The 25,633-nt window shown below is 50.4% G+C and overlaps 1 protein-coding gene across 2 annotated transcripts in view; it reads left to right on the top strand.

The window, feature by feature from the left end:
* Positions 1-25,633, top strand: part of ttc33 (tetratricopeptide repeat domain 33) — a 90,569-nt gene that overhangs the window by 36,878 nt on the left and 28,058 nt on the right. For both annotated transcript variants that reach the window (XM_038805963.1, XM_038805964.1), the window contains exon 4: positions 15,198-15,279. In XM_038805963.1, the coding sequence (XP_038661891.1) occupies positions 15,198-15,279 (82 nt within the window). The remainder of the gene's footprint in view (positions 1-15,197; positions 15,280-25,633) is intronic.

Raw genomic sequence — 25,633 nt, 5'->3', positions numbered from 1 at the left:
GAATGCTTCCTCTGGTGGGGAAAAAGCTTAAATCAAAGGCCGTCAATGTAAGATGGTCACCAAAAAATCCAAGAGGGAAGTCAGATGAAACTTTGTTTCCCAGAGAGTCGGGAGAATGTGGAACTGGCCACCACAGGGGAGTGAAGGGAAGAGAGGGTGAATGTGGTAGAGTTAGAGAGCAAAGATAGGACATTCGAGTGGAGCATAAACACCAGTATAGACTGGTTGAACCTGTTCCTATGCCCGATATTTTAAAAGGGCGGGTTGTGTTTCCTGGTTCCCCTGAGTTGGACGAGGTGCAATAGGTTGTGAGTGTGTGGAAAGGATGGTGTGAGCAGTGAACTAGAAGAAGGTGAAGGTAAAGATGAGAAATTTGAAGGACTGATGCACCCAATTTGGATGAATGGACAGAAGTCTCTGTCTAAATTTTTAAAAGGTGGAAAATGAATAGAATCGAAAATGGATGCCTGAGCAAGGGTTTATCATTGGATTGGATTGGATTTGTTTATTGTCACGTGTACCGAGGTACAATGAAAAGTATTTTTCTGCGAGCAGCTCAACAGATCATTAAGTACATGAAAAGAAAAGGAAATAAAAGAAAATACATAATGGGGCAACACAAGATATACAATGTAAATACATAACACCGGCATCGGGTGAAGCATACAGGGGTGTAGTGTTAATGAGGTCAGTCCATAAGAGGGTCGTTTAGGAGTCTGGTGACAGCGGGGAAGAAACTGTTTTTGAGTCTGTTCGTGCGTGTTATACATAGAACAGTACAGCACAGAACAGGCCCTTCGGCCCTTGATGTGCCGAGCAATGATCACCCTACTCAAACCCACCCTATACCCATAACCCAACCCCCCTTTAACCTTACCTTTTTTAGGACACTACGGGCAATTTAGCATGGCCAATCCACCTAACCCGCACATCTTTGGACTGTGGGAGGAAACCGGAGCACCCGGAGGAAACCCACGCACACACGGGGAGGACGTGCAGACTCCGCACAGACAGTGACCCAGCTGGGAATCGAACCTGGGACCCTGGAGCTGTGAAGCATTTATGCTAACCACCATGCTACCGTGCTGCCCGACTTCTCACGTGTTTTCAGACTTCTGTATCTCCTGCCCGATGGAAGAAGTTGGAAGAGTGAGTAAGCCGGGTGGAAGGGTCCTTTGATTATGCTGCCCGCTTTCCCCAGGCAGCGGGAGGTGTAGATGGAGTCAATGGATGGGAGGCAGGTTTGTGTGATGGAATGGGCGGTATTCACGACTCTCTTAAGTTTCTTGCGATCCTGGGCCGAGCAGTTGCCATACCAGGCTGTGATGGAGCCCGATAGGGTGCAGCTTATTTTAAAATAATCCTTTTTAGATGTTTAATTACATAATATAGCATCAATATCCTAATACTGAATCTTTCCCTGATGTGGATATATTATTACTCTGACATTTATGTTTGTTTAGTGGTAATATCCCGGTGACTAATCTCTCTGATTTTGGATCATTTTCTGAAAGGGAAAGTGTGCAGGTCTGTGGAGTGGCACTCGGTGAATTGCCCCTTCAGAGTCAGACACGATATGCTGAACTGTGCTGTAACCATTCTATATTGGAGGAGATTTATTGCTGTCCTATTGGTGCTTGTTTACAGGTACCCAACTAATATCCATCCCTAAGGTGACAGTAGAATTATTACTGCAATCTTAGCATTTGGATAGTGGCAATAACCAATTAATGAATCTCTCTGATGTGTGTCACTGTATTGTAGTATCAGAGACGAATTCCAGCCACACCATTGGCCATCAGTTGTGTCTCTGCACCAAGCGGGTCTGTCGACTCTCCTCGCCACTGCTCATGACACAGAAGTGACTCTTATGTACATGGGAATAACAGACTAAAAGAGAAGCAACTTTCCTGTTGAAGAAACATTGCGGAACTCTTAGAATGTTTGTGTAAATACAATGCAAAGACGCAGTTTATTTGGGATTGTTCCCCGGCCGCTGACATTCTGCAAGCTATACAGGGAATCTTTAACCCCGCTGCTCCTCATCCCTTATCCTTTCTCTATAGTAGATAGATAGAGAAATACAGCACAGAACAGGCCCTTCGGCCCACGATGTTGCGCCGAACTTTTGTCCTAGGTTAATCAAAGAATTTTGGACAATTTTTCATGGCCAATCCACCCAACCTGTACATCTTTGGACTGTGGGAGGAAACCGGAGTACCCGGAGGAAACCCACGCAGTCACGGGGAGGATGTGCAGACTCCACACAGACAGTGACACAAGTCGAAATCGAACTTGGGACCCTGGAGCTGTGAAGCAATTGTGCTATCCACAATGCTACCATGCTGCCCTTAAGAAGTTAACCTACACTCCATTATTCTACCCTAATCCATGTACCTATCCAATAGCCGCTTGAAGGTCCCTAACGTTTCCGACTCAACTACTTCTACAGGCAGTGCATTCCATGCCCCCACTACTCTCTGGGTAAAGAACCTATCTCTGACCCCACTATATCTTCCACCATTTATCTTAAATTTATGTCCCCTTGTAATGGTGTGTTCCACCCGGGGAAAAAGTCTCTGTCTACTCTATATATTCCCCTGATCATTTTATAAACCTCTATCAAGTCGCCCCTCATCCTTCTCCGTTCTAATGAGAAAAGACCGAGCACCCTCAACCTTTCCTCGTATGACCTACCCTCCATTCCAGGCAACATCCTGGTAAATCTCCTTTGCACCTTTTCCAAAGCTTCCACGTCCTTCCTAAAATGAGGCGACCAGAACTGCACACTGTACTCCAAATGTGGCCTGACCAAGGTTTTGTACAGCTGCATCATCACCTCACGGCTCTTAAATTCAATCCCTCTGCTAATGAACGCTAGCACACCATAGGCCTTCTTCACAGCTCTATCCACTTGAGTGGCAACTTTCAAAGATCTATGAACATAGACCCCAAGATCTCTTTGCTCCTCCACATTGCCAAGAACCCTACTGTTAACCCTGTATTCCGCATTCATATTTGTCCTTCCAAAATGGACAAACTCACACTTGTCAGGGTTAAACTCCATCTGCCACTTCTCAGCCCAGCTCTGCATTCTATCTATGTCTCTTTGAAGCCGACAACAGCCCTCCTCACTATCCACAACTCCACCAATCTTCGTATCATCTGCAAATTTACTGACACACCCTTCAACTCCCTCATCCAAGTCGTTAATGAAAATCACAAACAGCAGAGGACCCAGATCTGATCCCTGCGGTACACCACTGATAACTGGGCTCCAGGTTGAATATTTGCCATCCACCACCACTCTGTCTTCTATTGGTTAGCCAGTTTGTTATCCAACTGGCCAAATTTCCCACTATCCCATGCCTCCTTACTTTCTGCACAAGCCTACAATGGGGAACCTTATCAAATGCCTTACTAAAATCCATGTACACTACATCCACTGCTTTACCTTCATCCACATGCTTGGTCACCTCCTCAAAGAAGTCAATAAGACTTGTAAGGCAAGACCTACCCCTCACAAATCCGTGCTGACTATCCCTAATCAAGCAGTTCCTTTCCAGATGCTCAGAAATCCTATCCCTCAGTACCCTTTCCATTACTTTGCCTACCACCGAAGTAAGACTAACTGGCCTGTAATTCCCAGGGTTATCCCTATTCCCTTTTTCAAACAGGGGCACGACATTCGCCACTCTCCAATCCTCTGGTACCACCCCTGTTGACAGCGAGGATGAAAAGATCATTGCCAACAGCTCTGCAATTTCATTTCTTGCTTCCCATAGAATCCTTGGATATATCCCGCCAGGCCCGGGGGACTTGTCTATCCTCAAGTTTTTCAAAACGCGCAACACATCTTCCTTCCTGACAAGTATCTCCTCGAGCTTATCAGTCTGTTTCACACTGTCCTCTCCAACAATATGGCCCCTCTCGTTTGTAAATACTGAAGAAAAGTACTCGTTCAAGACCTCTCCTATCTCTTCAGACTCAATACACAATCTCCCGCTACTGTCCTTGATCGGACCTACCCTCGCTCTAGTCATTCTCATATTTCTCACATATGTGTAAAAGGCCTTGGGGTTTTCCTTGATCCTACCTGCCAAAGATTTTTCATGCTCTCTCTTAGCTCTCCTAAACCCTTTCTTCAGTTCCCTCCTGGCTATCTTGTATCCCTCCAGCGCCCTGTCTGAACCTTGTTTCTTCAGCCTTACACAAGTCTCCTTCTTCCTCTTAAGACATTCAACCTCTCTTGTCAACCATGGTTCCCTCACTCGACCATCTCTTCCCTGCCTGACAGGGACATGCATATCAAAGACACTCAGTACCTGTTCCTTGAACAAGTTCCACATTTCACTTGTGTCCTTCCCTGACAGCCTATGTTCCCAACTTCTACACTTCAATGCTTGTCTGACAGCATTGTATTTACCCTTCCCCCAATTATAAACCTTGCCCTGTAACACGCACCTATCCCTCTCCATAACTAAAGTGAAAGTCACAGAATTGTGGTCACTACATCCAAAATGCTCCCCCACTAACAAATCTATCACCTGCCCTGGTTCATTACCAAGTACTAAATCCAATATGGCCTCCCCTCTGGTCGGACAATCTACATACTGTGTTAGAAAATCTTCCTGGACACACTGCACAAACACTACCCCATCCAAACTGTTTGATCTAAAGAGTTTCCACTCAATGTTTGGGAAGTTGAAGTCACCCATGACTACTACCCTGTGACTTCTGCACCTTTCCAAAATCTGTTTCCCAATCTGTTCCTCCACATCTCTGCTGCTATTGGGGGCCTATAGAAAACTCCCAACAAGGTGACTGCTCCTTTCCTATTTCTGACTTCAACCCATATTACCTCAGTAGGCAGATCCCCCTCGAACTGCCTTTCTGCAGCTGTTATACTATCTCTAATTAACAATTCCACCCCCCCCCCCCCCCCCTTTTACCATCCTCCCTAATCTTGTTGAAACATCTATAACCAGGGACCTCCAACAACCATTTCTGCCCCTCTTCTATCCCAGTTTCTGTGATGGCCACCACATCGTAGTCCCAAGTACCAATCCATGCCTTAAGTTCACCCACCTTATTCCTGATGCTTCTTGCATTAAAGTATACACACTTCAACCCATCTCCTTGCCTGCAAGTACTCTCCTTTGTCAGTGTTACCTTCCCCACTGCATCACTACGTGCTTTGGCGTCCTGAATATCGGCTTCCTTAGTTGCTGGACTACAAATCCGGTTCCCATTCCCGTGCCAAATTTGTTTAAACCCTCCCGAAGAGTACTAGAAAACATCCCCCCCAGGATATTGGTGTCCCTCTGGTTCAGATGCAACCCGTCCTGCTTGTACAGGTCCCACCTTCCCCAGAATGCGCTCCAATTATCCAAATACCTGAAGCCCTCCCTCCTACACCATTCCTGCAGCCACGTGTTCAACTGCACTCTCTCCCTATTCCTAGCCTCGCTATCACGTGGCACCGGCAACAAACCAGAGATGACAACTCTGTCTGTCCTGGCCTTTAACTTCCAGCCTAACTCCCTAAACTTGTTTATTACCTCCACACCCTTTTTCCTACCTACGTCGTTGGTACCAATGTGCACCACGACTTCTGGCTGCTCACCCTCCCCCCTTCAGGATCCTGAAGACACGTTCCGAGACATCCCTGGCCCTGGCACCCGGGAGGCAACATACCTTTCGGGAGTCTCGCTCGCGACCACAGAATCTCCTATCTATTCCCCTAACCATTGAATCTCCTATTACTATTGCTGTTCTATGCTCCCCCCTTCCCTTCTGAGCCCCAGAGCCAGACTCAGTGCCAGAGACCTGGCCGCTGGGGCCTTCCCCCGGCAGGTCATCCCCCCCCCCCAACAGCATCCAAAACGGTATACTTGTTTTGAAGGGGAACGGCCACGAGGGATCCCTGCACTGTCTGCCTGTTAGTCTTCTTTCCCCTGACTGTAACCCAGCTACTCTTGTCCAGTACCTTTGGTGTGGCAACCTCCCTGTAACTCTTTTCGATAACCCCCTCTGCCTCCCGGATGATCCCAAGTTCATCCAGCTCCAGTACCTTAACACGGTCTCGCTGGAGCTGGGTGCACTTCCCGCAGGTATAGTCAGCGGGGACACCAGTGGTTTCCCTCACCACCCACATCCTACAGGAGGAGCATGCAACTGCCCTAGCCTCCATCCCCTCTTACTTTACAGAATTAGCTGCCCTGTAGACCAACTGGACCTCTGCCCTCTGCTTCCAGTCAGCTGTACTCTAAACTCCTGGCTCCCTTCACGCTCTTTGATAAATATAGGAAATTAAATGTCAGGAGCACCTTACTCCCTCCTCACCTAACTCCCTCAGTCACCAAACTCTCACTGTAGCACTCAAATGCCACAAGCTCAGCACTCCCTCAGTCACCAAACTCTCACTGTAGCACTCAAATGCCACAAGCTCAGCACTCCCTCAGTCACCAAACTCTCACTGTCGCACTCAAATGCCACAAGCTCAGCACTCTAGTGCAAACAAAGTCTGCACTGTAACTAGCTCCTATTTATACTGTGACTCTAGCTTCTGAAAACTGGCCTAATGCAATTAACTAATTAACAAGCTCCAGCTGCAAGTAATTACAAGTCGAACCTTGTTTAAAGCTGATTCAAATATTCACCTTCTTATAGACCAAACAGCAACTTTTAAGTTAATTAACTAAATAAAAGAAATACTAGACTTTAAATAAAAATGAACCCTTATACTCCCTCAGTCACCAAACTCTCACTGTCGCACTCAAATGCCACAAGCTCAGCACTCTAGTGCAAACAAAGTCTGCACTGTAACTAGCTCCTATTTATGCTGTGCCTCTAGCCTCTGAAAAGTGGCCTAATGCAATTAACTAATTAACAAGCTCCAGGTCAATTAACAAGCTCCAGCTCCATTGCCATGAAAACCGAAAAACTCCACACAGCCTCCCAAGGCCAGAATTGAACCTGGATCCCTGGTGCTGAGGCAGCAGTGCTAACCACCCCCCCCCCCCCCCCCTCCCCCCCACTACTCAATTCCAAACAGCTTTGGATATCTATAACCGGACGTGTGACTGTTAGTTTAAAAAAACCTTTTGAAACACTTTTTGCGTTTTCCCTGTATCTCAAACCGCTTTAGTTTTTTGAAGTGTAGTTACTATCGGATAAATAGAATTGTGTACAGCAAGACCCTCTAGATATTTACTGAGGTGAATGGTCATTTAATCTCTTTAGCGATGGTACCTGAGAAATAAATGTTGACCGGGTCACAAGGAGAACTCACCTTTTCCTCCACTAGTGCTTTGGGAATTACCTGATGCAAAAGATTGGTTTAATGTCTCATTGGGCACCTTCCTCAGTACATCACTGATCTTATGTGATTTTAAAAAAGAATTTATGGGATGTGAGCGTCGCTGGTTAGCCCAGCATTTATTGCCCATCCCTAGTTGCCCTTCAGAAGGTGGTGGTGAGCTGCCTTCTTGAACCGGTGCAGTCCATGAGGTGTAGGTACACCCACTGTGCTGTTAGGGAGGTAGTTCCAGGATGTTGCCCCAGCGACAGTGAAGGAACGGCCGATATATTTCCAAGTCAGGGTGGTGAGTGACTTGGAGGGGAACCTCCAGGTGGTGGGATTCCCAGGTATCTTCTGGCCTTTTCCTTCTAGATGGTAGTGGTCGTGGGTTTGGAAGGTACTGTCTAAGGAACCTTGGTGAGTTACTGCAGTGCATTTGTAGATGATACACACGGCTGCCACTGTTCGTCGGTGGTGGAGGGAGTCTATGTTTTTGGAAGGGGGAACAATCAAGCGGGACTGCTTTGTCCTGGATGGTTTTGAGCTTCTTGAGTGTTGATGGAGCTGCATTCATCCAGGCAAATGTCGAGCGATGGTAATGCCATTGAATGTCAGGAACGGTGGTTAGATCCTCTCTTGTATGAGTTGGTCATTGCCTGGCACTTGTGTGGCGCGAATGTAACTTGCCATTTGTCAGCCAAAGCCTGCAGGTCTTGCTGTATTTTTGCAAAGACAGCAGAATTCCAGTTAATAACTGAAAGAATAATTTCATATTTTAAGTCATTTACTGTAACGAATGATCAGAAACAAATTGACTAAGCACCCAGAGGAAACCCACGCAGACACGGGGAGAACGTGCAGAATCCGCACAGACAGTGACCCAAGCCGGGAATGGAACCTGGGACCCTGGAGCTGTGAAGCAACAATGCTAACCACTGTGCTGCAGTGTCGCCCGACCTGGGTCTAAATTATCCCAGTCCCACGTTAACCTGGGTGTTTCTTAGCTGCCCTCTGAAGTGGCCGAGTGATTGTTGCATTGGTTGATGAAGGCAGATCACCAAGGCAACCTTCCCAGGGCAAATAGGGATGGGCAATAAATGTTGGCCTTGTCTGTGATGGACATGTTCCCAGAATGAATCACCATCGCTGTAAAGTACTTTAGAGGGACAGACCAGGCTAGCAGATCATCGACAAACTTCAAATCACTGAAAATATTTTTACGAAATGAAGTTTAATTTGATCTGGCTCCAGAAATCAGCAGCGAGCATTGTCTAATTACTGCAGCTGATTTAATGGCATGTGGGAGCCCATTAAACCTTCCTGTTGTGTGGGACCAACCCCAACCCCCCCAACCATCACCTTGCAGTGCAGCTTAGTGCCAATCCTGCAGAGCGGCTTCCTCTCGGACCATAGGGTGGCCTGCCCAGATATCCGGTTCGATAAGGAAATACTCTGAGCGGTATCTCAAGATTGTGTTCGCAGAGCTGGCTGTAATTCAGTTATTGGACCTGCACAAAGCGGGCCCCCGGTAAAAATAAAGCAAAGTCATTTGACTGTTGCTGAGTGCCACTTTATAACCAGCTCATTGGTCCTTGTGGTGTTAGTTACTTGATTAGTACAGCCCCATCAGATGTGAGGCCCACAGCAAAGACAGTAGCAATATTTCCCCCTATTCGGCTGACTCCAGCCCCAGTCTGAACTCCTGTGGACTATCAGCTTTCCCTACCAGGCCTCTTGTCAATGCATTTCCCACTTTGAGCTGCTCTCTCCTGGCATCATAGTAGGGTCGCTTACTCTCTGGGACTCTGCTTCCCAGCACAGGGTCTGTCACTGCTCAGAGCAGCAAGGTGGAGGATTACTGAGATTGTGAAGGGGTGGCAGCATCACAATGAAACTTCCAGTTTCGCCAGAGGCTGCCCTCTATTGAGTGACCTGGAGCTCCAAATTCCTGGGGCAGCTGCTTCTTCCTGAAGTGGAGAGCCACAGGCAGTGGCTGATTTTTGTTCACACACCATTCCTTATTGTGAGCCTGTGCACTGAGGGTCACCGGGTTACCCCATCGTTCATGGAAGCCATGGGGAGCTCTGATCCCATTCCCGCCTTCCTCACACATTCGCTGAGCCGACAGGAGCCAATCTCCACTCTTCACCACCCTCCTGCCGCCCCACCTTCCTTCCCCTCTCTTTGTCCAGGGTGCGGAGGTCAGTTATAGTAACTTAACTAACTAGTGACCAGCTGAGAACAAGCTGCCACCTTGTTTCCTTACCCGCCAGCAGCCAACCAGACAACACGTACCCCACAGTTTGACGTACTCTGAGGACTTGTGGTCACACACATTCCCAATTAGCCTTATTTACAATCCTTGAAGATCACTCGGAAGACATGCTCCTTAGTTTATCCTCTGGGCTAGCTGCCTAATGGTTCATTAGTTTTGCTAAATGTAAACAGTGTATGACACACAGCTGACTACTGGCACAGTGACATTGTACAAATGAGTCAAAGGATCTTCCTAACTAAATACGGAAAATTTAAATATTCTATTGCCAGATGTGCCCGACATCATCCTTGTTGTATAAAACACCCGCATCGTCTGAATGAATAAAAGAATCTTAGATTTAAGTAGCACCTGACAGCAACATCATCGAATCAGGTTTGTCATTGGGCAATGTATGGAGACAGATGACCAAAGCAGTTTGGCAAAAATAAAAGTTTTGAACAATGTCTTAAAGGAGGAGATAGGCTGAAAGGTTGGTGGAGGGATTTGAGACTTTGAGGTTTCCCCTCTGAAGGCACAGTCACCGGGACGTGAGGATTGTACAAGATGTTTTGTCTTGCTTTGAAACGCTGGTTAGTTTTATATCGTCAATCCCAGGGCCGACATTGCAGGGGACCAGAAGGTTTGTACGGAATGAAACATTCAATCAGGAGTCGGTGCTTAGACCATAGAATGGTTACAGAACGGAAGGAGGCCCTTCAGCACATCATGTTCATGCCAGCTCTCTGCAAGATCAACTCAGCCCGCCCCACTCCCCCTGCCCTGTCCTCATGGCCCTGTATAATGTTGAGTTGCTTATCCAGTTCCTGAATGACGCGATTGAATCTGCCTCCACCGCACTCGGATGGTTCCACATCCTAACTACTTGCTGCATGAAAAAGCTTTTTCTAGGGCAACAGTGGTTAGCACTGCTGCCTCATGGCACCGAGGTCCCAGGTTCGATCCCGGCTCTGGGTCACTGTCCGTGTGGAGTTTGCACATTCTCCTAGTGTCTGCGTGGGTTTTGTCCCACAACCCAAAAGATGTGCAGGGTAGGTGGATTGAACACGCTAAATTGCCCCTCAATTGGAAAAAATGAATTGGGTACTGTAAAATTTATTTTTAAAAAAGAAAAAGCTTTTTCTCGCATCTTTATGGGTTATTTTGCTAATCACTTTAAATCTGTGCCCTCAACCCATCAGCCAACGGGAACAGTATCTCCCTATCGACTCTGTCCCTCCTGATTTTAAACACCTCGATCGAATCACCTTGACCGTTTGAACTGTCCCAGTTCTCCATTTGATCCGCTTAGTTCTCCATTCTTGGAACCATTCTTGCAAATCTTTACTGCATCCCTCGAAAACTTTTGTATCCTTCCTAAAGTACGGTCGGTGCCCTTGGTGGGACGCAATACTCCAGTTAAAGTCAAACCTGCGTTTTACACAGATTTATCATAACATCTTTGCTCGGATACTATATTCCCCCAATTATAAAACCCATGATTTCTTCTGCCTTTTTAACCACTTTCTCAACCTGCTCTGCTGCTTCCAATGATGTGTGCACATATACACCCAGGTCCCTATGCTCCTATCCCCCCTTTAGAATTGTACCTTTTATTTTATATTCCCTTTCTTCATTCTTCCTACCGTAATGAACCACTTCACATTCCTTTTTGAAGCCCATATCCACGACAACCTCCTAGACTACCTTGTTAAAGTCTCCTTGATTTAGAAGGAGCGGAAGGTGGAGATTTACAATGAATGACAGTGTTGGACCTGTCTGTTTGATTATATGCTTTTGGAGAGATGAATAAAAATAATCTTTATTAGTGTCACAAGTAGGCTTACATTCACACTGCAATAAAGTTACTGTGAAAATCCCCTATCTGCCACACTCCGGCAGATAGGTACATAATGTTCAGGCACATAAAATTATACAGAATTTACTGCACATATAGGCCATTTGGCCCAACTGGTCCATGTTTTTTGTATGCTTCACAGAAATCTCCCACCTGCTTACCTTTCCCTATCCGTATTCTCTTCTATTCCTTTCTCCCTCATACATTCATCCAGTTTCCCTTAAATGTAAATGTGAGGTGATGCATTTTGGAAGGTCTAATGCAGGTAGGGAATATACAGTGAATGGTAGAACCCTCGAGTATTGACCGTCAGAGAGATCTAGGTGTACAGGTCTACAGGTCACTGAAAGGGGCAACACAGGTGGAGAAGGTAGTCAAGAAGGCATACGGCATGCTTGCCTTCATTGGCCGGGGCATTGAGTATAAGAATTAGCAAGTCATGTTGCAGCTGTATAGAACCTTAGTTAGGCCACACTTGGAGTATAGTGTTCAATTCAGGTCGCCACACTACCAGAAGGATGTGGAGGATTTAGAGAGGGTGCAGAAGAGATTTACAAGAATGTTGCCTGGTATGGAGGGCATTAGCTACGAGGAGCGGTTGAATAAACTCGGTTTGTTCTCACTGGAACAACGGAGGTTGAGGGGCGACCTGATAGAGATCTACAAAATTATGAGCGGCATAGACAGAGTGGATAGCTTTTCCCCAGGGTAGAGGGGTAAATTACTAGGGGGCATAGGTTTAAGGTGCGCGGGGCAAGGTTTAGAGGAGATGTAGGAGGCAAGTTCTTTTACACAGAGGGTAGTGGGTGCCTGGAACTCGCTGCCGGATGAGGTGGTGGAAGCAGGGACGATAGTGACATTTAAGGGGCATCTTGACAAATACATGAATAGGATGGGAATAGAGGGATAGGGACCCAGGAAGTGTAGAAGATTTTAGTTTAGATGGGCAGCATGGTCGGCACAGGCTTGGAGGGCCGAAGGGCCAGTTCTTCTGCTGTACTTTTCTTTTGTTTTATGCAAGGGTGATATTTCCCTCACTTATTCCCTGTGGGAGCAAGTTCCACATTCTCTCCCCTCCCTCTGGGAGCGAGTTCCACATTCTCCCCACTCCCTGTAGAACAGAGTTCCACATTCTACCCACTCCCTGTGGGAGCGGGTTCCACATTCTCCCCACTCTCTGTGGGAGTGAGTTCCACATTCTCCCCACTCCCTGTGGGAGCGAGTTCCACATTCTCCCCACTCCCTGTGGGAGCGAGTTCCACATTCTCCCCACTATCTGTGGGAGGGAGTTCCACATTCTCCCCCCACTCCCTGTGGAAGGGAGTTCCACATTCTCTCCCCTCCCTCTGGGAGTGAGTTCCACATTCTCCCCACTCTCTGTGGGAGTGAGTCCCACATTCTCCCCACTCCCTGTGGGAGGGAGTTCCATATTCTCCCCACTCCCTGTGGGAGCGAGTCCCACATTCTCCCCCCTCCCTGTGGGAGAGAGTCCCACATTCTCCCCCCTCCCTGTGGGAGTGAGTCCCACATTCTCCCCACTTCCTGTGGGAGTGAGTCCCACATTCTCCCCACTCCCTGTGGGAGTGAGTCCCACATTCTCCCCACTCCCTGTGGGAGCGAGTTCCACATTCTCCCCACTCCCTGTGGGAGCGAGTTCCACATTCCCCCCTCTCTCTGTGGGAGCGGCTCTCACATTCTCCCCACTCCCTGTGGGAGGGAGTTCCACATTCTCCCCACTCCCTGTGGGAGCGAGTTCCACATTCTCCCCACTCCCTGTGGGAGCGAGTTCCACATTCTCCTCACTCTCTGTGGGAGCGAGTTCCACATTCTCCCCACTCCCTGTGGGAGCGAGTTCCACATTCTCCCCACTCTCTGTGGGAGTGAGTCCCACATTCTCCCCACTCCCTCTGGGAGGGAGTTCCACATTCTCCCCACTCCCTGTGGTAGGGAGTTCCACATTCTCTCCCCTCCCTCTGGGAGTGAGTTCCACATTCTCCCCACTCTCTGTGGGAGTGAGTCCCACATTCTCCCCACTCCCTGTGGGAGGGAGTTCCATATTCTCCCCACTCCCTGTGGGAGCGAGTCCCACATTCTCCCCCCTCCCTGTGGGAGTGAGTCCCACATTCTCCCCCCTCCCTGTGGGAGTGAGTCCCACATTCTCCCCCCTCCCTGTGGGAGTGAGTCCCACATTCTCCCCACTTCCTGTGGGGGTGAGTTCCACATTCTCCCCACTCCCTGTGGGAGCGAGTCCCACATTCTCCCCACTCCTTGTGGGAGCGTGTCCCACATTCTCCCCACTCCCCTGTGGGAGCCAGTCCCACATTCTCCCCACTCCCCGTGGGGGTGAGTTCCACATTCTCCCCACTCCCTGTGGGAGCGAGTTCTACATTCTCCCCACTCCCTGTGGGAGCGAGTTCTACATTCTCCCCACTCCCTGTGGGAGCGAGTCCCACATTCTCCCCACTCCCTGTGGGAGCGAGTTCCAGATTCTCACCAATCTCTGTGGAAGTGAGTCCCACATTCTCCCCACTCCCTGTGGGAACGAGGTCCACATTCTCCCCACTCCCTGTGGGAGCGAGTTCCAACTTCTCCCCTCTGTGGGAGCGGCTCTCACATTCTCCCCACTCCCTGTGGGAGGGAGTCCCACATTCTCCCCACTCCCTGTGGTAGGGAGTCCCACATTCTCCCCACTCCCTGTGGGAGCGAGTTCCACATTCTCCCCACTCCCTGTGGGAGGGAGTCCCACATTCTCCCCACACCCTGTGGGAGCGACTCCCACATTCTCCCCACTCCATGTGGGAGCGACTCCCACATTCTCCCCACTCTCTGTGGGAGCGGCTCTCACATTCTCCCCACTCCCTGTGGGGGGGAGTTCCACATTTTCCCCACTCTCTGTGGGAGCGACTCCCACATTCTCCCCACTCCCCGTGGGAGGGAGTCCCACATTCTCCCCACTCCCTATGGGAGGGAGTTCCACATTCTCCCCACTCTCTGTGGGAGCGACTCCCACATTCTCCCCACTCTCTGTGGGAGCGGCTCCCACATTCTCCCCAATCTCTATGGAAGGGAGTTCCACATTCTCCCCACTCTCTGTGGGAGCGGCTCCCACATTCTCCCCACTCTCTGTGGGAGCGACTCCCACATTCTCCCCACTCTCTGTGGGAGCGACTCCCACATTCTCCCCACTCTCTGTGGGAGCGACTCCCACATTCTCCCCACTCCATGTGGGAGTGACTCCCACATTCTCCCCATTCCATGTGGGAGCGACTCCCACATTCACCCCACTCCATGTGGGAGCGACTCCCACATTCTCCCCACTCCCTGTGGGAGCGAGTCCCACATTCTCCCCACTCTCTGGGAGCGACTCCCACATTCTCCTCACACCCTGTGGGAGCGAGTTCCACATCCTCCCCACTCCCTATGGGAGGGACTCCCACATTCTCCCCACTCTTTGGGTAAAGATGTTGCTGCTGAATTTTCCGATTGAATGCATTAATTTGACCCCGTTTTTCTATCCAGCATGAGTGATTAGTGTCATTGCGGGACGCTGTGATCCAAATGTCTGCCCTATTCCAGGTGTGGTTTGGTCTGGGCAGCATCAGGCAACTCGCTCACTCAGCAAAAGTATTGTTGTCTTGTTTGGACCCGGAGAGGAGCTCCCCCAATATCTTGGGTAGTTTGTCCAGAGTTAACTCAGGCTGATTCTGTATAAATGTCTCTCTTCTTCCTGAGCTGAACTTGGCAGATCAGTGATAAAGGCAGGATTCTTCTGTTTGTCACAGGTACTGGGAGGCGATTGGTCGGTGGGATGAAGCTATTCAGCTGACACCGGACTGTGCCGCACTCTACGAGATGAAAGCACAGGTATTAACATCAGACTCCCCGCTTTAACCCGCTCAGTTCTCACTTCTGTTCAGCTTTAATACCTGTTTAATGTGATAATGAATGCGTAACGTAATCTCCACAGGCAAGAAAATGCCAAAAGCCAACTATCCTGCCTCACTTTAGTTAATCCCTTACCCGTCCATTCTCTGACCTCGGCGACGCTGGCTGTTTAGTGTCAGCTGTGCCTCAGAGGGTAGCACTCCCACCTCGGAGCCAGAAGCTCGTGTGTTCGGGTCGCAGTCAGAGACCTGATCATTTCGGAGACTGGCACTCCAGTCCAGGACCAGGTGGATGTTGCTTTGCGAACCATCTTTTGGAAGAGACAATAAACTGAGGCCCCATGTTCCCTCTGAGACAGATATAAGGGATGCCATGGCACTGTTTGAGGAAGAGAAAGGCAGTTTTCCCTGATGTCCTCAACTGAGATTACTGCAATAGATGATCTATTAATTTATGAATTCGCTGTACACAAAAATGTTGTGTACAATGAAGACACCACTACAGAAGCTTTATAGTGCTCTAAAGGTGCTGAAATGTTTCCCAGGTCCTGGCCCTATCCTGCTGCCTGGCTGCCTGAGACTAAAACAGTCTGTTTGTAAACTTGGCATCATGTTTGATCCTGAACGAGCTTCTGATCTTAATAAAAGCAAATTACTGCGGATGCTGGAATCTGAAACGAAAGAGAAAATGCTGGAAAATCTAAGGAAGTCTGGCAGCATCTGTAGGGAGAGAAAAGAGCTAACGTTTGGAGTCCGATGTCTCTGTCAAAGCTGACAGACGGAGAAAGTGGGAAATATTTATACTGTGGAGTGAGAATGAAAGATGAGTCATAGCTACAGAACCCCAGGGAAACTGGGTGCTAATGGCCACAGATACCAAGGGGAAAGAGTGTTAATGGCTGTCCCCAGAGAGAACAAAAGGTCAAACAGCAGAGAAACTAACATCAGAGGATGAACTAGGTGTGGGTGGAGGGGAAGGGGAAAGCAACCAGGAGACAGGTGCAGGAAAGGTGGATAAGATTGTGGGGGGAATTAAATATATATTAAGAAAGAAAGAAATGGTAAAAGACAGTTAAAATGAAATGAAAACAAATGGGTCAAGGTGGGGTAGAGCTAATCACCTGAAGTTGTTGAATTCGATGTTCAGGCCGGAAGGTTGTAGTGTGCCTACCCGGAAGATGAAATGAAAATGAAAAAATGAAAATCGCTTATTGTCACGAGTAGGCTTCAATTAAGTTACTGTGAAAAGCCCCTAGTCGCCACATTCCGGCATCTGTCCAGGGAGGCTGGTACGGGAATCGAACCGTGCTGCTGGCCAGCCTGGGTCTGCTTTAAAAGCCAGCGATTTAGCCCAGTGAGCTAAACCAGCTTGCATTGCGCTTCACTGGAACATTGCAGCAGGCCAAGAACAGACATGTGGGCATGGGAGAAGGCACTTGTGTTAAAATGGCAAACAACAGGAAGGTCAGGATCCTGAATGCGCACAGACCGAAGATGCTCAGCAAAGCGATCACCCAGTCTGCGTTTGGTCTCTCCGATATAGAGGAGACCACATTAGGAGCAGCGAATGCAGTGGACCAAATTGGAAGAGATGCAAGTGAAACGCGGTTTAAGAGCTTCTGATCTTATTTGTGTTGTCACCGAGACCACCGATTTCCCCTTCCAAACCCCAACCCTGTCTCTGCTCACCTGCTTCTGAAACAAATGGGACTGTTTTTCGGAAATTCTTTTGGGCCTGTTTTCCTTGGAGAAAAGAAGGCTGAGAGGAAATGTGATAGAGCTATACAAGCTCCTGAAGGGTACGGACAGGGTGAACAGTGAGAAACATCAACTACTAGAGGGCACAGAGCCAATATGACCGGCAAAAGGAGCAAACGGGGTGTGAGGAAATGTTTTTTCACCTAGAGGGCGGCTGGAGACTGGAACAAACTTCCTGAGGGGGTGCTGGAGGCAGGTCTGGTTTCTGGTTGGGGTATTCAAAGTTTGCTCTCTGAATAGAAAGAATATACGAGGTTACAGGGATAACATGACAGCACGGTAGCACAGTGGTTTGCACAGCTACTTCACAGCTCCAGGGTCCCAGGTTCGATTCCCGGCTTGGGTCACTGTCTGTGCGGAGTCTGCACGTTCTCCCCGTGTCTGCGTGGGTTTCCTCCGGGTGTTCCGGTTTTCTCCCACAGTCCAAAGATGTGCAGGTTAGGTGGATTGGCCATGCTAAATTGCCCTTAGTAACCAAAATGGTTGGGTGGGGTTACTGAGTTACGGATCGGAGATGTGGGCTTATTTATTTAGGAGGTGCAGACTCGATGGGTTGAATGGCCTCCTTCTGCACTGTAAATTCTATGAATTCTTGTATGTGAATCCAGAACAGGGTGGAATGGACAACAAATGCTGTCCCAGTGAGCGAGTACAAAATCTATACAGGTCCTGGGAGAGTTAGATGGGGACAGTGTAGATGGAGCTTTACTCTGTATCTAACTCCGTGCTGTACCTGTCCTGGGAGTATTTGATGGGGACAGTGTCGAGGGAGCTTTACTCTGTACCGGACCTCGTGCTGTACCTGTCCTGGGAGTGTTTGATGGGCACAGTGTATTCTATTTTTGTTCACCATGATTACTCAGTTGACAATGCAGCACTCCATCAGTACTGACCCTCTGACACTGCAGCACTCCCTCAGTACTGAGCCTCTGACAATGCAGCACTCCCTCAGTACTGACCCTCTGACAGTGCAGCACTCCCTCAATACTGACCATCTGACAGTGCGGCACTCCCTCAGTATTGACCCTCTGACAGTGCAGCACCCTCTGTACTGACCCTCTGACAGTGCGGCACTCCCTCAGTACTGACCCTCTGATTGTGCAGCACCCCCTCAGTACTGACCCTCTGACAGTGCAGCACTCCCTCAGTACTGACCTTCTGACAGTGCAGCACCCCCTCAGTACTGACCCTCTGACAGTGCGGCACTCCCTCAGTACTGACCCTCTGCCAGTGCGGCACTCCCTCAGTAGTGACCCTCTGACAGTGCAGCACCCCCTCAGTAGTGACCCTCTGACAGTGCAGCATTCCCTCAGTAGTGACCCTCTGACAGTGCAGCACTCCCTCAATACTGACCATCTGACAGTGCGGCACTCCCTCAGTATTGACCCTCTGACAGTGCAGCACCCTCTCTACTGACCCTCTGACAGTGCGGCACTCCCTCAGTACTGACCCTCTGACTGTGCAGCACCCCCTCAGTACTGACCCTCTGACAGTGCAGCACTCCCTCAGTACTGACCTTCTGACAGTGCAGCACCCCCTCAGTACTGACCCTCTGACAGTGCGGCACTCCCTCAGTACTGACCCTCTGCCAGTGCGGCACTCCCTCAGTAGTGACCCTCTGACAGTGCAGCACCCCCTCAGTAGTGACCCTCTGACAGTGCAGCATTCCCTCAGTAGTGACCCTCTGACAGTGCAGCACTCCCTCAGTACTGACCCTCTGACAGTGCAGCACTCCCTCAATACTGACCATCTGACAGTGCGGCACTCCCTCAGTATTGACCCTCTGACAGTGCGGCACTCCCTCAGTACTGACCCTCTGACTGTGCAGCACCCCCTCAGTACTGACCCTCTGACAGTGCAGCACTCCCTCAGTACTGACCTTCTGACAGTGCAGCACCCCCTCAGTACTGACCCTCTGACAGTGCGGCACTCCCTCAGTACTGACCCTCTGCCAGTGCGGCACTCCCTCAGTAGTGACCCTCTGACAGTGCAGCACCCCCTCAGTAGTGACCCTCTGACAGTGCAGCACTCCCTCAGTAGTGACCCTCTGACAGTGCAGCACTCCCTCAGTAGTGACCCTCTGATAATGCAGCACCCCCTCAGTACTGACCCTCTGACAGTGCAGCACTCCCTCAGTACTGACCCTCTGACAGTGCAGCACTCCCTCAGTACTGACCCTCTGACAGTGCAGCACTCCCTCAGTACTGACCCTCTGACAGTGCAGCGCTCCGTCAGTATTGACCCTCTGACAGTGCAGCACTCCCTCAGTACTGACCCTCTGACAGTGCAGCACTCCCTCAGTACTGACCCTCTGACAGTGCGGCACTCCCTCAGTACTGACCCTCTGACAGTGCAGCACTCCCTCAGTACTGACCCTCTGACAGTGCAGCACTCCCTCAGTACTGACCCTCTGACAGTGCAGCACTCCCTTCAGTAGTGACCCTCTGACAGTGCAGCACTCCCTCAGTACTGACCCTCTGACAGTGTGGCTCTCTCACCCTTGAGATGTCGCAAAGTCGATGAACTCTGAATCAGGAGAAATTGATACCAAATTAGTCGACCTGACTGGTGGAAGCTGATCGTTGTAAACGTCTGATTATCGGAAACAAATCGCTCAGGAAAGAAACAGTTACTGGAAAATCATTAAGTGTTTTTTCAGATGCTGGTTCCTCATGTTCCTTTTCCAAGGGAAACAATGCTGGTGTCGGGCAGCATTCCTGTTCACAATTCAGCTTCGTCACAGGGTCGCACCTCCTGTTCTCGCACTCAGTGTAAACAACGCCTAGAGAGGAGAATGAGTTTGTGCGAGAGTGAGAGTCTGTCCCCTCTGGCATGTGTCAGCTTCGACACGTAAGCTGATTCCATCTGGCTCTCGATCATTACGATCACTTTCACCCTCTCCACTTTCTCGCAGTTACCTTGAGTGCGTATCTGACATCAGCACTGGATGAGCAGAAGTTTCCTCCAGTTAAATGTTGGAAAGACTGATGGCATTGTCTTCAGTCCCAAGCAGAAACACTCTTCCATGGCAACAATGTGAAGCTGAATCAGACTGCGTCCAAACGTCGTTATCTATTTGGCTCCCAAGATTGACTTGCAAACACGTGTTTCCACAGCATCATTAAAACTGCCTATTCCCACCTCTGTAACATTACTCCGTCTCAGTTCACCCACTGCTAAAATTAAAAAAAAAGAAATGAAAGTCACTTATTGTCACAAGTGGGCTTCGATGAAGTTACTGTGAAAAGCCCCTAGTCGCCACATTCCGGCGCCTGTTCAGGGAGGCCGGTCCGGGAATTGAACTGTGCTGCTGGCCTGCCTTGGTCTGCTTTACAAGCCAGCGATTTATCCCTGTGCTAAACCAGCCCCTCGCTGGTTAAAACCCTCGCTCAGGCCTTTTTTACCTTTACACTTGTGTATTCTAACTCATTCCGGGCTGCCTTCCAAAATCGTACTCTCAGTAAACTTGTGATCATCTCAAACTCTGCTGCCCTGTCCTGGTTCGCACCACAACCTGTTCCCCCATCACACATGCGCTGACTGTTCACCCTGAACTGAACTGGGCTAACCATATAAATACTGTGGCTACAAGTGGCTAATGGGAGGCACGGTAGCACAGTGCTTAACATTGTTGCTTCATAGCGCCAGGGTCCCAGGTTCGATTCCGGCTTGGGTCACTGTCTGTGCAGAGTCTGCACGTTCTCCCCGTGTCTGCGTGGGTTTCCTCCGGGAGCTCCGGTTTCCTCCCACAAGTCCCGAAAGACGTGCTGTTCGGTGAATTGGACATTCTGAATTCTCTCTGTGTGTACCCGAACAGGCGCCAGAATGTGGTGACTAGGGGATTTTCACAGTAACTTCATTGCAGTGTTAATGTAAGCCGACTTGTGACACTAATAAAGATTAATATTATTAAGAGCTTGTTAGAGGCTAGGAATCTGGGGCAGGATTCTCCGACCCCTCGCCGGGTCAGAGAATCGCCAGAGGACAGCGTGAATCCCGCCGCGATACAGGCTGCCGAATTCTCCGCCTCCGGGGGGCGGGAATTGCGGCGAGCCGGTTGGCGGCCGCTGGCAGTCCCCTCCCCGGTGATTCTCCGGCCCGCAATGGGCCGAGTGGCAGCCCCTTTTTGGCTGCTCCCACCGGCGTAAATCAAAACAGGTCCGTACCGGCTGGATCTGCGGGCGGCCTGCAGAGTCCTTAGGGGGTGCGGTGGGAACTGGCCCCGGAGGGTGCCCCCACGGTGGCCTGGCCCGCGATCGGGGCCCACCGATCCGCGGGCGGGCCTGTGCCGTGGGGGCACTCTTTCCCTCCGCGCCGGCTGCTGTCAACCTCCGCCATGGCCGGCGCGGAGAAGAACCTCCCTGTGCCTGCGCTGGGATGACGTCAGCACTCGCTGGCGCTCCCGCGCATGCGCCAACTCACGCCAGCTGACTGAGGCCCTTCGGCGCCGGTTGGCGTGGCGCCGAGCTCTTCCACGCCAGCTGGCGCGGTGCCAACCATGCCGGTGCCGGCCTAGCCCCTGAAGGTGCGGTGGACTCCGCATCTTCCCCACCGGGTAGGGGAGAATACCGCCCCATGTTGCAGCTATATAAAACCTTGGTTTGGCCGCATTTGGAGTATTGCGTGCAGTTCAGGTCACCACATTATCAGAAGGACGTGGAAGTTTCAGAGATAGTGCAAAGAAGGTTCACCAGAATGTTGTCTGGTCTCGAGGGTGTTGGCTATGAGGAGAGGTTGAATAAACTAGGATTGTTTTCACTGGAAAGACGGAGGCTGAGGGGAGACCTGATAGAGTCTACAAAATTCTGAGAGGTACAGAGACAGGGTGGAGAGTCAGAGGCTTTCTCCAATGGTGGAAGTGTCAATTACACAGGGGCACAGGTTCAAGGTGAGAGGGGGAAAGTTTAAGGGAGATGTGCAGGGTAGGTTTATCACACAGAGAGTGGTGGGAGCCTGGAATGCGCTGCCAGATGTGGTGGAAGCAGACACATTAGCGACATTTAAGAGGCATCTGGATGGGTACATGAATAGGGAGGAAATAGAGGGATACTGGACAGAGTAAGGGCAGTTTTTTTTAGTTAGGGCATCATGATCAGCACAGGCTTGGAGGGCCGAAGGGCCTGTTCCTGTGCTGTACTTTTCTTTGTTCGTTGAATCCTGTGTCGAGTAACTCATCTGATTCCCTAAAGCCTGTCCACCACCTAACAAGGCACAAGTCAGCAGTGCGATGGCATGCTCTACACTTGGCTGGACGAGCACAGCTCCAACAACACCATCCAGGACAAAGCAGCCCCGCTAGATTGTTCCCCCTTCCACAAACATTCACTCCCTCCACCACCGACGCACAGTAGCAGCCGTGTGTACCATCTACAAGATGCACTGCAGAAACTTACAAAGGTTCCTGAGACAGCACCTTCCAAACCCACGACCTCTACCGTCTGGAAGGACAGATCAGCAGATACCTGGGAATCCCACCACCTGGAGGTTCCCCTCCAAGTCACTAACCACCCTGACTGGGAAATATATCGGCCGTTCCTTCACTGTCGCTGGGGCAAAATCTATTTCCGTGCTGTAGGATCCTGAGAGTATCAACGTTGTCCACTTTACTTCCTCTGTCCAGCATTTTGCATTTGTCCTTAGTTAATTTCTTCTGTCATTGCTCAGAATGTAATGAGCGTTGGAGACACAGCAAGCTCCCACAAACAACAATCTGATCAGGAGCAGGTGATTGGGTTTTGTGACATTGATTCAGGGATAAATATTAACCAGGACACTGGGGGAAACTGCCCTGCTCTTTTTCAGAATAATCTCACGTGATGGTTCATGTCCACTTTGAAAGCTGTTCAATATCGCATGTGAAAAACATGTCTGACAGTGCAGCACCCCCTCAGTATTGCGCTGAATTGTCGGTCTGGCCTGTTTGCACAGGAACCAGCAGCCAGAGTGATTCTGACAGTGGTGATGACGAGCTGATCTAAAACTTTAATTCCACCTCAGATACAGCACTCTGTGGTGTATCGGTCTCCATGTTGTCGGAAGGATATTGAGGCTTTTCCGTGGGTCTCCTGCAGACACGTCAGGTCTGAAGAACAAAAGATTTAAAAAACAGGTTTCTTTTTTGTTGGTACGAAGGAGCTGTAGAATAGGGGTGTTTAAAACTCTGAAAGCATGGGACAGGATGGATAGAAGCAGACTGTTTATTATAGATGGGGGGGTCCACAACCAGGGGTGACAGATGAACATCCTGTGAGATTCCGAGCAGGATAGAATTCCTCCCTGTCGCGAGGCTGCGAAATTCACTTTGCGAGTCAGTGATTGATGCAGAAAGTGTTAATGTTCTAGATGAGAGTGAAGAAGTGAGTGACTATGGGAACAGGGTGGGAAATGTGATTAGAAGCATTCGCTGTATGGAGAGTGGACACTAACTCAGACTAGTGAGATTGACTGGCCTGTTCCAACGCTGTTGCAGACCTAATTAGGTCGAGTTTGATGAAGGGATGGAGACTAGGATAGATTAATGTGGTGAGAGCTATCTGCTCACATGATTCTAGATGAACTGGTGCGACTTAATGGCCAGTCGCCGGATTGTAACCTCAATATCCTCATGAATCCTGACAAGCTTTGCCATTAATGAATCCTCTTCAGCGCCCGGAAATTTGTCAGATGACTTTTGAAAGTTTAGGCACCATATTGAAGGGGTACCTTCCCCCACCCCCCCCCCCCCCCACCCCCGCACTGCCCCCCTCCCTTCCCCCTGCTCCCCCCTTCTGCACTCCCCCAGCCAGAGGTTGGTCAGGTTCTGCTGCTTCTGAAAACAGGTTGTGCCATTTTAAACAATTCCAATGGCGGCAGTCAGGCTGAAGGAGATGGCTTGGCAGCAGGCAGGGTGCAGTCGGCTGGAGGAGACGGCTTGGCGCAGGCAGGCTACAGTCGGCTGGAGGAGATGGCTTGGCGCAGGCAGGGTGCAGTCGGCTGGAGGAGATGGCTTGGTGCAGGCAGGCTACAGTCGGCTGGAGGAGATGGCTTGGCGCAGGCAGGGTGCAGTCGGCTGGAGGAGATGGCTTGGTGCAGGCAGGCTACAGTCGGCTGGAGGAGATGGCTTGCCGGAGGCAGGGCGCAGTCGGCTGGAGGAGATGGCTTGGTGCAGGCAGGCTACAGTCGGCTGGAGGAGATGGCTTGCCGGAGGCAGGGCGCAGTCGGCTGAAGGAGACGGATTGGTGCAGTCGGCTGGAGGAGATGGCTTGCCGGAGGCAGGGCGCAGTCGGCTGAAGGAGACGGATTGGTGCAGTCGGCTGGAGGAGATGGCTTGGCGCAGTCAGCTGAAGGAGACGGATTGGCACAGTCGGCTGAAGGAGACGGCTTGGCACAGTCGGCTGAAGGAGACGGCTTGGCACAGTCGGCTGAAGGAGACGGATTGGTGCAGTCGGCTGGAGGAGATGGCTTGGCGCAGTCAGCTGAAGGAGACGGATTGGCACAGTCGGCTGAAGGAGACGGCTTGGCACAGTCGGCTGAAGGAGATGGCTTGGCACAGTCGGCTGAAGGAGACGGCTTGGCACAGTCGGCTGAAGGAGACGGATTGGCACAGTCGGCTGAAGGAGACGGATTGGCACAGGCAGGCTGCAGTCGGCTGAAGGAGACGGATCAGGCAGGCTGCAGTCGGCTGAAGGAGATGGCTTGCCCGCGCCAAGCCATCTCCTTCAGCCGACTGCGCCAAGCCATCTCCACTCGAACTGCACCTTTATAAAACTAATCAAAAGTGTGTGAAACCATTTTTAAAGAAAAAACAGCAGCAAATTCCAGACAGAATGATGGTGCAGAGTGTGAGTAGCGGTATAGAATGTACCATTAGCACTGACATGATGGATTCACACAGAGATGGATTTAATGAGCTACTGTCATTCCATGACGTAAAGCAGTTGAGGTATGGCCAGCGATTGCTAATATCGAGGCTATTCCTGTCCCGAAATTGTTTTTTAACATCTCAGTGTGATTAGTTTTAAACTAGAAAGCAGATGGCAGCAGGAATTAAGGAAATGGAATTAATTTCCTTTGCCTGCCAGTGGTGCTGTGATTGTTCGTTTTCTGGCTGTGTGTCGTCTCCTGCCCTGTAGCCTTCCTCGCCGCACTGTTCCAGAGGGGGTGCACAATCTGGTCAAACTATGTTTGGGGGGGTCATTGAGGAGAGAGCTGGGTTGGGTACTGTGACAATCTTCTTCATTCCCAGCGGAGGGGGTGTGGGGAGGAGGGACGGAGGGGGTGTGGGGAGGAGGGACGGGGAGGGGGTGTGGGGAGGAGGGACGGGGAGGGGGTGTGGGGAGGAGGGACGGGGAGGGGGTGTGGGGAGGAGGGACGGGGAGGGGGGCGTGGGGAGGAGGAACGGAGGGGCTGTGTGGAGGAGGGGCTGTGGGGAGGAGGGACGGAGGGGGTGTGGGGAGGAGGGACGGAGGGGGTATTGGGAGGAGGGACGGAGGGGGTATTGGGAGGAGGGACGGAGGGGGTGAGGGAGGAGGGACGGAGGGGGTGTGGGAGGAGGGATGGAGGGGCTGTATGGAGGGGCTGTGGGAGGAGGGACGGAG

The sequence above is a fragment of the Scyliorhinus canicula genome, chromosome 8 (assembly GCF_902713615.1).
Source record: "Scyliorhinus canicula chromosome 8, sScyCan1.1, whole genome shotgun sequence".
NCBI classification, from domain to species: Eukaryota; Metazoa; Chordata; class Chondrichthyes; order Carcharhiniformes; family Scyliorhinidae; genus Scyliorhinus; species Scyliorhinus canicula.
This window is presented reverse-complemented; position numbering and strand designations above follow the sequence as displayed.